The sequence below is a fragment of the Pelecanus crispus genome, chromosome 10, assembly GCF_030463565.1.
Source record: "Pelecanus crispus isolate bPelCri1 chromosome 10, bPelCri1.pri, whole genome shotgun sequence".
In the NCBI taxonomy this organism is placed as follows: domain Eukaryota; kingdom Metazoa; phylum Chordata; class Aves; order Pelecaniformes; family Pelecanidae; genus Pelecanus; species Pelecanus crispus.
Window position 1 is genome coordinate 42,853,711 of NC_134652.1, and position 13,111 is coordinate 42,866,821.

Consider the following 13,111-nt stretch of genomic DNA (forward strand, 5'->3'; position numbering starts at 1 on the left):
AAAAGCACAGGCTGCTGCTCACCCCTCGGCACCGGGGCTTCCTTACAGGGAAGGAAAGTAGAAGGAGCCTTGCAGAGTTCAGTTTCAGTAGTTTTTATTTATAGCATCCATACACGTACCAGGCGAGTCATCTTCTGTCGCGATTTACAAAGCACACTGCACGACCATGCACAAGCAGGGTGTTCTGATTTCATAAATTACGTCTCCTAGCCTCCACAAGACCCCGATGCAGCAGATGCGTGACGGCTAGACAGTTAATTCTAATCGGCGAGGTTGCAGGCAAGGTCTTCTTGTCGACACCGAGCTATTTTTCTGGTCTATTCCTGCACGCGACGACTCCTCGGTGGGAAGGACGCGGATGTTTCGCCACTAACCCTCAGGCCTTAGTTCTTCTGGTAGTAGAACCACTTGTCAACTGTGTGGGGCAGGAAAAAAAAAAAAAAACCCACCACCAAAGAAAAACCCCAAAAGAGGGGGTTAGTCGTTAGTCCTCTGTTAGCCACCCACTTATTAAGCAGCCACAGGGCACCGCACGCCTCGCCTCCAGCGCGGGGGCTTCCTCCCGCTCCCGTCGCCGCCACGCGCCCAACAGGTTCTCGCGTCACCCTGTCTACGCGTCGTCATTTTCCTGGAGAAGTCACCCTCGCTCGGTCTCCGCGTGACTCGGTTCAGGCGAGGACAGCAAGCCAGAGCCGGCTTGGCTTCCCTCTGGCTCAGCTGACTCAGGGAGGCAAAATCTTTTTGCCTCTGCCTCCTGCACGGAAGACATGGATTCCTTTGCAGGTTTATTACCCACGAAGAGGTCGGAAACGACAGCCTAGCTCCTCTTTCTGTGGGTTCTCAACACCGCCATTAGCTCACGCTTGCTGGGGGTCTCGGCCCTGCCACAGCAACATCCAGACCTCGCGCCCAAGGTGCCCGTCGCCACCTCATGCGGAAGGAAAAGACAACAGCGGAGCGAGGATTCCTCCCACAGCTGTTGCTTCCTTAAGGAGTCGCGTCCCGAGGCATCAAAAGGCTCGTTACTAGCTCGCGGTGGACGCTCGTTCGGTGACAGATCTCCGATCAGCGGGTTCAGCCGCAACTGAAGCGCCAAACACGCGACCGATTTCTGCCTCTGCTCTGCGCAGGTAGGGAGTAGTTCCCTTCCTCGGCTTGCCTGCGCTGAGGACACTGGCGAAACCCCTGTTTCAGAGGAACTAAAACCGCTCTCCTGCTCTCACTGCGCTTCAGTCCTCTGCAGTGCTGCTCTTTCAGGACCTGCTATAAATCTAATCTCTTCTGGAGCAAACTATGGCACCTCAGGTCTCCTACTCACCTCTCATTTACCCGCCTCACGTCCCCAAACAAGGGAGTAAGGCAACAACAGAAGTCATTTGGGAATTAAACAGCATTACTGACACAAGCGAGGTCCAACAAGGTCCTTCATTTCTCCTCGTGCTAGAGCCATATACCTAGCGATCGGTTAAGACATAGAATCATAGAATTGTTTAGGTTGGAAAAGACCTTTAAGATCATTCCAGTCCAACCATTAACCTAATGCTACCAAGACCTGCCATTTTCCTATCGCTAATTCCTTTGAGGAAGCCTCCACTCTGCATGGGAACACAAATGCGGGTTGTGGGACTCACCTTCGGGTGGGATCGGGTTGGCAGCTTTACACGGTGGTGCCTGAAAGGAGAAGTGTATTAGCAGACAGCAACTGCTGACAGAGGTTGACCGCACGCCTGAAGCTCGCTCAACATCATTTAGAATCACAGAATGCTTTGGGTGGGAAGGGACCTTTAGAGGCCATCCAGCCCAACCCCTGCAGTGACAGGGACAGCTTTAACCAGCCCAGGGTGCTCAGAGCCCCGTCCAGCCTGGCCTGGGATGTTTCCAGGGATGGGGCCTCCACCGCCTCTCTGGGCAACCTGTGCCAGTGCCTCACCACCCTCACTGTAAAAAATGTCTTCCTTATATCCAGTCTAAATCTGTTGTTCTTTAGTTTAAAACCATTTCTCCTTGTCCTGTCACAACAGGCCTTGCTAAAAAGATTGTCCCCATCCTTCCTATCGGCCCCCTTTCAGCACTGCAAGGCCACACTAAGGTCTCCTCACAGCCTTCTCTTCTCCAGGCTGAACAACCCCAGCTCCCTCAGCCTGGCCTCGTAGCAGAGGGGCTCCAGCCCTCGGATCATTTTTGTGGCCTCCTCTGGACCCGCTCCAACAGCTCCATGTCCTTGTGCTGAGGGCCCCCAAGCTGGACGCAGGGCTGCAGGTGAGGTCTCACCAGAGCAGAGCAGAGGGGCAGAATCCCCTCCCTTGACCTCAACACTGAGAGCCGCAGCGGTCTTTGCTGAGCACAGTTTAAGATCTAAGCAGCGTAAATTGCTCTGCAGCAGCCAGCGCTGGTTAGCAGCTGCGAGGGAATAAACGAGCTCACGTGCAGTGTTGAGTCCCGTCATCCCCACGGCCTCTTCATTCCGTACATGTCCTACGTGCCGGAGGTGCTCGGCTCGAAGCACGGGCTGCAGTGCCACCTGCTTCTCACCACCAGCAGTTACCGCTCCAGCGTGCACACAGCCGCAGCCAGCCTGCTTTTCTTAAATCTACATTGTGATGGTGGAACAGAAGTATAAAGGGCTCTTGAAAAACTTCTCTGAAGAGCTTTCACCCCATGTTTAGCGACCAAAGACAGACAAGGGTCCTTAGCTGGTGATATATCCTCCAGGAGGGTTACACTTTCAAAAACTTAGCAAGTGATTCAGACACCAGCAGCTACAAGCCCTTTTAAAACCAAGACGATGACAGAAGGCTATGAGAGACTCTGCTTCCAGTCACATTTCCATACACCGAGGTAACATTTGCATTCTGATTTTCCCATCCCATTCCTCTAACCCCTTCCATGTTGCCAACAACAGTACTGCGCAAGCTCAGGGATATGCAGTTAAGTCCCGAAATGGCAGGGGTACTACGCTGGGAACTTCAAGCTTTTCATTGCAAAGGATGCAAGGTCCCTGGCTGCAAGACTCTCGGAAATTAGATTTTCTCTTCTCAAAGGGTGACCTGTGCTGTGAAGCTCTTGGAAGGCCAAATATTTAAACACTCTCCGAACAGCTGACAGCCAAGCTACGGTTCAGAAGTTTAGCCCTTCACGCAAACTCTGTTTTGGATTCCATCTCCCAGATGACTAAGGGCGAGGAGAAGCCTCTGGAGGAATGTCCGGCTTGCTCCACATCCACCCTGTTTATCCAGAAACAGGTGCTGTGTTTCAGTCATCCAAAAAATTCCAGGCATACAACGTGCTATTCACACAGCGAGGACAGTTTTACAGTACCACACAAATCGTATCGTTTTGCCTGACACTGGTGTTGGGGGTAGGACGCTCAGATTTGTACTTACTGCATCCACAGTAGCTTTTGCACACTCTTGACTACAGCAGAAAGGGCTGTCAGACACCGTCAGATTTGTGCTAGAAGAGAAAGGTCGCTTGTGAGGATGTGAAAGCCAAGTCTCTCCCCCAAGAGTATTAATTAACGGACTATTAAGAACATCGTTTTAGTTGCCAAGTTGAAAAGGAAGGCACGCGGAGACAGCCAGCAGCTCACAGAAAGCACGGCACCGCCCGGGAAAGGAAGCTGTGGGGTTATTTGTTTAGGGGAAAGGAATGTGCGCGGTACCACAAGTATTGACCTACCAGTTGATCTCCCCTCCGTCAGTTTTCTTTGCAAGCAAAGCTTTCCAGTGTTCATGAGTGCTTTTGATGATGTTCACCGCAAAATCCTGAAGTCAAAGATGAGAACAAACACCATGTTATGTGTAAGCACTGGGCTGTTTTCTCCAGTCTATCGGTTACATGGAACAAGAGGCCAGTATTTACAGGTTGATTTTAGATAATTTCTGACTCTGGAAGGGACTCGAAGAGACCTCTTCCATTACCGCGCCTTTCAGGAACAGCAGCGACCTCCCAGCACGATAGCTGAAAAACGGGGATTTTATAATACCAATTGTTTTACTTGCGAGATGGGAGGATACGCCAAGGTCACCAAGCGAGCCTGAAGCAAAAAAAAAAAAATCAAACGTAGACATTCTAGTCTTGGGCCAGTGCTATATTATAAAGGCACCTCCACCCCGCTGCTCCACCCAACTCGGTTTGTCTTCGGCAGCCAGTTGATCCTGACCTATCCGTGAGCTTTCTTCCACTCCAGGCAAATCACTGAACTGCCGCGCAGGCCAACAGGGAGAGCCATGCGCCTGGTCTAGCTTTGCAACTATTTAAAAATTAATCCGCTTCCAAGCGTATCACAGCTTTTTTCCTTAAAAAAAGCAGCCCGTGGTCAAGCATTAACCTGTCAGCTGGAGAAGGGAAGCACGAACAAATCTTTGTTAGCATGAACGCCAGCGATAAATATCCTGGTGTGATACCACACAGAGCCAAATAAAACACCGCCGGAACCTGCGTGAGGTTCTTTGTCCCTACTTTTCTGCCTCGGCCTTGATTCCTGTTTCACCTATCCTGAGGGGCCGCTGCCCACCCAACCTAGAGCCGTGCAACAGTCGAAGGGGACAAGTCCGCTGCCACGTGACTTCCATTTTTTGCCCCCCCCCTACCCTTTCCTTCCCTTCCCACCGCAGGCTTTGCAGGCCCTCCCCTTCTCTGCACCACAGCCGGGAGTTGAGTCGCCTCACTAACCCACCCATGGCACACCAGGACTGGCAGGAGGGAGGCTGCAGAAGCGGGATTTCTCCCGTTCAGGAGCAGTAAGTTATCTGACCCAACGCCGAGAAGAGGCAGAGGAGTAACGCTGCCAAGGCAGAGCCTTACTCAAAGGGCGTGAGGGAACACTTTACGCCTGAAGGAAGAAGCAGCATTTTAACTCCCGAGTAGCCAGCTTGCAACAGGCTGCAGTGGAACAGAGCCAGTGAGCAAGGGAGGCAGAGGGTGATGTCAAGCACCCTTTGCTCCAGAGCAGGAGCAAATAAAAACCTGGTGCTTTCTATCCCAGTTCTCGAGGGAGAACACGGAGGCTCCCAGCCCTGAAGTGATCCCACACGCACGTCATCTAGAAGAAAAACTGCTACTCTCCAACAGCAGCTGGATGATAACCCTACGTGCTTTTTCTCCTAGTATCCCTGCAAGCACTGGACTGGAAACAAGCAGAATGGTAGGCTGGAAAAACAGCAGGAAGAATGAAGTCAGCTACCAGTGGTCCCATTAAAACCCCTTCCTTCAGCGACTACTCATTCGTGTCCCCACGCCCCTCAAGCTCAGGTCTTGGACAGCGTGCTTTTGCACGCTCATAGTCATGAAGAAAGGCGACCCTACCTTGTCTTTAAATTCGCCATTAAAAGCAAACTGGTTTTCTGGCTTTCCGTCAGGTACTTTGTATCTTCTGAACCAGTCCACTGTAGCTTCTAAGTATCCGGGTTTCATCCTTCTGACATCATTGATATCTAGCCACGGAGAAAAGGTTCGTTAGCCAGATCTAGTAACAGAAGTTACTTAGCCGCCACCCCGCTCTTCTGAGCTGCCCCTCTTTCAGCCCCTCCTCAAGCAGCCGTAGCAACATTTCAGACAGGTTACAGAAAAGACACAGAGTGGATATCTGCACAGGAAAGCTAGTGTTTCATCTTCACAGTCCATCCTGATCGCCCCAGGAGCACAGACACGTTTAAACAGCTTTGATTAGAGACTCACTGGACAACCCCTTTCCTTCCACTCAGAGGACAGGCTGCCCAGCCACCCGCTTCTTCGAGGCACCAGGCTGTGCAGAGGACTGACTGTTTGGGATAAACAGCGGTAAAACATTTTGCTGTAGGATTGATAACATCCCAGTCTGCTGCCCTTCCAGTATCACATCTGATGAATGCCATGGCACAGAAGGAGCAAGCTCGTGTCCTGACTTGAAAGCTTCCTTGCAGACTCTCAACAGAGAAAGCAAGTACTAAGCCTGCTCCTCCCTCCTGTGACTTACCATTATAGTTGTCTGCTTCAGGGTCTTCAACGTTGATAGCGATTATTTTCCAGTCCGTCTCTCCCTCATCGATCAGCGCCAGCGTGCCCAGCACCTTCACTTTGATGACTTCTCCTCGAGAGCAGACCTGCAAGGAGAAAGACCTCGTTGTCTGTGCCAATGCACCCCAAGCAATGCGCAACAGGAGACCGTGCAAGCTGTGAGAGTTCAGCAAGCAGTCGGGCACCACGAAATTAGCTATCGCTTATCAGCAGTTCACGAGCCCTGGCTCACAAGGCTTATGCTGCCAGATCTCACCAACAATCTCCAGAGGCAGCGGAGGGAAACATCACATTCTTAAGGTAGAGGAGGTAGGAGCTGAATAATGTCTCCAGATAATAGACTTCAGAGACGTTAATTACACGTTTCAAAAGACAGTTACCCCTTAAACTGCATTACCTTGCTTCCAATTTCGCACACGTCAATTGGATCGTTATCTCCACAGCAGCCAGTATTTTCGTCTTTGTGACCTGGGTCTTCCCAAGTCTGCAAGAAAAAACCCCCCACACCAATAAGAACTCCCAGGTTTCAAGAGGAAACAAAAAGCAGGTTTATTTCAGGCATGCAACTGCCCGCAAGATACAGATGATGGCCCACTTCACATTTGCTTTCAGGTCTAGTGGTTGGGCTACTATTTCACTTGTGCCTGCAAATGCAGTTTGAATCCAAGTTAAAAGGTCTTATCTTGCCACGGGTAAGCTGCTCCCTCCCACTGACAAATGTTTTTCCCCCGACTCCTTTCCAGACTTCCTCCTCCGTTCTACAGCCGCATAAAGGTGAAGTTCACATCTATAAAGAACACTCACTGATTTGGCTGCCTGCCTGTTCCTCTCCCTATTCATTTCTTAACAGAAGTTTCCTGAACTCCAGATAGCAGTCCAACACAGACGCAAGACGGACAGGCTGTATTGTTTCCTTTCAATTAAACAATTAAAGGCACATAATTACACTAGAGCAGCGACAAGAATGCGGAGTCCCGTACCCTGTGCTACCCAGCATCCTCGAGCGTCTCACCTGAAGCGGTGAGTATAAGTTGAATGAGAAGGCTCCAGAAGGCATTTCAGCTAGGCCTGCAAAAATAGCAGCTGCTTAAAACACGCTTCAGATCAGGAGCAAAAGGACAGCGTGCCCACTTACATCGTAAGGAGCATCTACCTCTAAGGCTGTTGAGATATAAGAAGGAGGAACGCTCTTCCCAGATCTCTGCAGGCCAGGACATGACTGATATAGTCAAGACCTCGTGATGCATCCAGAGCATTCAGGAAGACGTACTGAAACCTGGGTGGTGCGGAAGGACTCTTTGCAATTGCTATCGCACTTCTCTACAAGGAAGTGTTCAGTTCGGTCCCTTGCCCTTGATGCATAAACACCTTTGATCCACTAACACATGACTGAGCAAAGGCTTCGAAAGCCGTAATTCTGTACAAAGAAACCAGCTCCAGAATCCATCCCAGTAGAAAACAATTCAACTTCGAAACACCGTCTTAAGCCACTTGGAGAAAACACTCGACACACACTACTATCAAGACTAGAATTACAAAATTCAGCGTGTTTCCCTGTGAAGTGGCACTGACAAGTTCTTTCTCTCAAGGAAACTCAAACCTTCGAGAACATCAGAGGCACACAGCCTCGCTCAAAGTCCCTCTTTATCTAGCAGCCACCAGCCAGTTAAGAGCACCTGCCCAGGGGTCACCATTTGTCAGTCCCCCCCTTGCCAGCTGTTTCAGAGAAAGCGTGTCTGCGCAGCCGCGGACCTCTGCTTCGTGCAATCTCTGGACTTCCCAGTGCCCTTCTGCCACTCAGATCCAACACCGAGAACAGGGCATCTGCTACCATCCAACAGCTCAATACGTTAGTCTAGCTGCGCATTTTACACCCCGAACAGTAGGAAAGGGCAGAAACAGGAAAGATACAGTCTTCAGATCTATTCAGATTTTCATTGTCCACATCCCAAGTCTAAAGACAACCAGCTAATTCACCGCAAGAAGAATCTTCCGTAAAGATTCAGCCTAAGGGCTGTACACCGAGATCCTGTACCATAAGCTTAAAACTTGAGCTCTTTATGCTTCACCAGGCAGGACCTGCGGGCATTGCATTGCCAGATGCCCAGTTCCTTGTGTAGCGACGGCTTCCTCCATCTAAAGACAAGGACCTGCCAGCTACTGTCTGACCAAACTGCTGAGCGGCCGAGGAGAGGAGCGACACAGCAGATACCTCACCAGCAGCAGCTGCTCATCCTCAAATAGCTTGTTTACAGCATTAGCTACAAGCCTACCTCGCGAGATTTCCACTTAAAAGTACCCCCACTTTCCTGACAGGTTCTCTTCATTAGCGAGAGTATATACGCAGCTGCAACTGCTGTGTTCCACATCAGGCTTTCAGCTGATCTTTTGCTACGGTGGCAGTCAGAGACACACACAGGCATCCTCCCTCCTCCCCACCAGAAAGGATGGGCCACCGAGGCAAGTTACAGTACCTGTGGGATAGCACCGTAATTCCAGATATAACCCTTATGGGGAAACACGTTCGCTACGTAGCGCAGTTTTCCTTTCTTGACGTCTTGCTTAATTGGGTTTAAGGGATCTTTTGTTGCAATCTGAAAGAAAAGTTACATAAATCTCTCTACTTTGCTCTGTAAGAAAAACGAAGTGATTTTTTTTTTTTTTCCATGAAGTTGGCTGCTAACTGGCAAGCCGAGAGACCAGGAGCTGACCCTGAAGCCAACACCAGATCTTGGACAACTCCATTCCCTGTTGCATTGCCATCTCCTGGGATACAGTTTTCAGCAGACGTACAAACGTCAGAACCACATGGGGTTGAGAGCCATAAGATGCTGCTTTAATCAGAAGCCACAGAAGAATACTAAGTTATTGCAACCTCTGCAAGTCCCAGCCTCCATATTAGACCTCTAGCATTAAGCAGGTATTTACATGAGAAGTTAGAAACTGCTCTGATTCAGGAGGTGGAATTGAGAAGGAGAGAATCAGCAAAGCCAAAGATTAACAGATGAGTCAGCTCAAGCACTTAAGCTAGGAACTGTAATATAGTTACCTCCATTTTAGCATTTGTCCATCGAGGTACTTCCACAACCATGTTGAACACATTCTGAAGAAAGCAAAATATCAGTGAATGGGAAGGAATCTCAAGACCGCACTTTAAACTAGGGCGCACAAATAAGTAAGCATGAAAACCAGCCAGTTCACATGAAAACTGTAACTTTTTTTTCTATTTTTCCCAGTGCCGGTTTTGATACAGTTGACAGAAGTCCCGTAGTCCAGTCAGTGACACGTCATCATTCAAAGCTGAACCCCATGAAAGCCACCAGCAAAAGCCAGACTGAAGGTACCCACGCACGCTCCATCAGTTGCCACCTACGAACGTCTCCGTCACGTTCCTAGGTTACAGAACAGCAGGTTTAAACGAATGGAAAAGACAGCTGTGTACCAACTACCCTGGGCATAACGAAGTGAGGTTTTAGGCATCTTTATTAAATACAAAGCACTTAATGCTACAGCAAGAGCCGCCCTGGCAATTTAGAAGAGACAAGGCTTACAGGAGTCAGCCACCTATTTAGTAACGAGGGTACCTACGTACCAACCTGAACGACCGAGAACATCACTCCCAAATATTCTAGTCCGTCCTGAAGTAGGGAGAGATGCCCGAGTTGCTCCCCTCCAAGCCGACAGACCTTGTTAGCAGCAGGGTGCAAGGATAAAGATGTGGGGGAGAAACGTAGAACCGCATCTTGCAGTATCTAGTTTACGGGTGATGCTTGAAAACATCTCTTGTTGACTCCAGCTGGGCTGAGAGGACTCTTGAGAGTTCAATGTCAGAGTCTCCTCTTCAAGAAAACAAGCTTTGCCACACTTGAACCTTAACATTTGCTGTTTGAAGAGATTATGGCTTTTAACAAGAAGCCAGACCTTGCTCCCTAGCACCAGCAAGGTTTCTAATCCCTATGCTAAGCAGTATTAGCACTGCAAAATCCCTCGCACCTGTATTGCGCCATTATTAGATTGATATTGTGCAACGAGCGCTGTTATATCATTGACTTTGCCCACACTCTTCCCTAACAGAGGTTTATTACATCCCCTTAACTGCAAGGGGTTACTGCTCATTTGCAATTTAAAAGTAAAAGGTATATACTATTTTTATTTAGAAGTAACTTGAGGAAAGGGACGAGGCAATGCGAACTGGCTAGGCAGGGTGCTTACGACTTTGCAGGCAAGGAAAGACAACTTGCGGGTGCATCTTTGTTAGGCGGGCAGTTTCCCCCCAGTCCAACTGACAGATCTGCCTTGGTCTAAGGCACCCAGTAAGCAGCCCAAGGTCATTCCTTCGCAATGCCAAGACACCCAGGTACAGATAAGGTCAGTACATGCCAGCCCTAGACTGAAAAAAACCACCCTGCAATCCTCTCAGTGTCTTACAAGTCTAAGGATAAAGATCAAGGAGCCCAGGCAGAGCAAGACAACCTTTTTTTCTCCCAGCTGGGCTCCCTACCATAGCTGGTAATGAACCCACTAAGTACCGAGGAAAATCTCTGCAGAGAGGCACTCCAGGAACAGAAAGAGGTCTAATGTGATCAGCACTATTGTGTAACTTGGGGGACCGCGACCTTCAGTGATAACTTGCTTCTCTTAACGACTTGGCACGGGGATGCTGGCAAGTAGCACCGAGTGCCTGAAGGCACACCAGTAGTCCAGTTTCCCTCGTTAATTATTACCAGTCTGTAGAAACCCTCCTCACCCCTATACTCACTCCCCTGCTCTGCGAGCGTCTGCAAAGCATAGTATTATCTGGATTTTCCTTGTCCGAGTTACTTTCCGGACACCTGCTTTCGAAAACTGCTTTCCCAGTCAGCCACAGAAACTGCTTCGCCACTGCGCCTGATGGTTACAGTCCGTTTTGTCCCTCCTAAGCAAGCAAAAGCCACCTCAGACTTCTCAGAGCATATTCTGACAACATCCACACCCCAAAGCCAAATCAGCTGCTTTTTAGAGGTTCATCTCTCAATTCTGCGTACTCTTTTCCTTTCCCGTAACCCCTCTCGACCTCCAAATTACACTTCTCTCTTATCACAAACATTAGAACAGTTCACCCACTACGTTTCTCAAGCTGGACAGCTTTTTAGTAGGTGTTTAAAAGAAGAAACAGGCTACAAAGGTAAGGAACACAGTCAGGGAGCCCGGGTTGCCACTGAAAAAGCATTCGGCAAAAACTGAAGCGCAGCCGTTTTGATTTCCTAGAGCTGGGGCATTTTAGACAGTGATTCAGAACAGCCTCGTTTGACTAACTGCTGGCTGCCAGAAGGATGTAAAAGCCCTGCATCACTGCATGCGGCAGGCTCCCCAGCTGCAGTTTTTGTGAGGCAAGAGGTCCCCCAGCGCTGCTACAGCAGGAATTTAACATCCTCACCTCCTGTTCAGCAGCTGATTGCACTGCAGACATCAAGTAGCCTTACCGAGGTCAAACCCCAAGCCTAAAATACCATGCAGTGTGAGTAGGTACCTCCACGGGAGCAGATGTAGATATTTAGCTAAACAGAAAACTGCTTCTTTTAACCCCAAACACTTTCACGGGACCTCATGGGCAAGTTCAAGACAACCACTCGTATCTCAGACACAAATGGGAGGGTGAGATCATCCGTTCTCTTCTCCCGCGTCGCTCCACCCGAGGCTGAGACGACGAGAAAAGGACACCCATTTTTTTTGGAAGGTTTTTCTTATGAAAGATCATAAGAAGATTGGAAGATCTCTTTCTTATAAGGAGCGGCTGAGGGAACCGGGGTTGTTCAGCCTGGAGAAGAGGAGGCTGAGGGGACACCTTACCGCTCTACAGCTGCCTGAAAGGAGGGTGTAGGGAGGTGGGTGTTGGTCTCTTCTCCCAAGTAGTTAGCGATAGGACAAGAGGAAATGGGCTCAAGCTGTGCCAGGGAAGGTTTAGATTGGGTATTAGGAAAAATTTCTTTATGGAAAGGGTAGTCAAGCATTGGAACAGGCTACCCAGAGAGGTGGGGGAGTCCCCATCCCTGGGGGTGTTCAAAAAACGGGCAGACGTGGCACTTGGGGACATGGTTTAGTGGGCACGGGGGTGTTGGGTTGATGGTTGGACTGATGATCTTAGAAGTCCTTTCCAACCTTAGTGATTCCTAGTTTTTACTTTCATTAAAAATAATCCAGCCACCAAGGCAGGAAACATGAAATTGCTACTCTCCCCTTAATTGGTTTAGTGGTGGACTTGGCAGTGTTAGGTTAATGGTTGGACTGGGTAATCTGAAAGGTCTTTTCCAACCTAAACGATTCTGTGATTCTACGATCTGGCAATGCTTCTGTTAGGGTGCTGCTGCCGAGAAGCAGCGCAAGGAACTGGCAGCCTCCCTCGGGGATTTCAGGCTCGCAGGACCACGCTCCCTGAGGAGCACGGACAAAACACCCACCCCGGGGGCTCCAGCAGTTTGTTCTTGTCACCGGCCCCGAGCCAGCGAGGCCACCCCAGTCACCCGGCATGGTGGCTCCTTCTCTCCGGACCTTCTCCCTCCTTACCTTGCCGGCATCCGCGTAGATAGGGATATCGTGGAAAGGGGAGATGTAGCGGCCGGCAGCGTCCTCTGCAAGGCAAGGAGGAGGGGGGGGGCGAGTCAGGCAAAGCCTGAGGGGACGCCTCAGGTGAGGGGGAAAATGGCGGGGGGGGGGGGGGGCCGCTCAGGCGGCGGCGGGTACCCCAAAAAAGCGCGGCCCCCGCCCACCCCCGCTCCGCGGAGGGTGAAGGAGGATGAAGGAGGATGAGTGGAAAAGAGAGGAGGAGGAGGAAAAGCGGCGGGTACTTACTGAAAAAAAGCCGGTATTCCAGGCTGTGAGGCGCGGCGCGCTCCTCCACGCTGTAGCCGGCCATCCTGCCACGCGCGGCCCGCCGGCTGCCGCACTGCGCAGGCGCCAAGCGCCACGCCCCCCCCCCCGCGCGCGGCCTGCGGGGGGGGGCAATGCGCATGCGCAAAGCTTTTCCCGCCCAGCGCCACGCGGACGCGCGTCACACACGCTCCCCCCCCCCCGCCACGGCTTGGCGGGGGGGGGGGGCGTGTGTGACGCGCGTCCGCGTGGCGCTGGCACGGCAGCA

The 13,111-nt window shown here is 50.6% G+C and overlaps 1 protein-coding gene across 1 annotated transcript; it reads right to left on the reverse strand.

Moving 5' to 3' along the window:
- Positions 1-381: 381 nt before the first annotated feature.
- On the reverse strand, positions 382-12,889 carry PPA1 (inorganic pyrophosphatase 1). Its single transcript, XM_075717643.1, has 12 exons — positions 12,826-12,889; positions 12,541-12,605; positions 9,047-9,100; positions 8,472-8,591; positions 6,395-6,481; positions 5,957-6,083; positions 5,308-5,435; positions 3,679-3,764; positions 3,384-3,453; positions 2,417-2,419; positions 1,632-1,671; positions 382-415 (listed from the first exon to the last, which is right to left on the reverse strand). The coding sequence occupies exons 1-12, from the start codon at positions 12,887-12,889 to the stop codon at positions 384-386; spliced, it is 876 nt and encodes a 291-aa protein (XP_075573758.1). The 3' UTR covers positions 382-383.
- Positions 12,890-13,111: the final 222 nt, after the last annotated feature.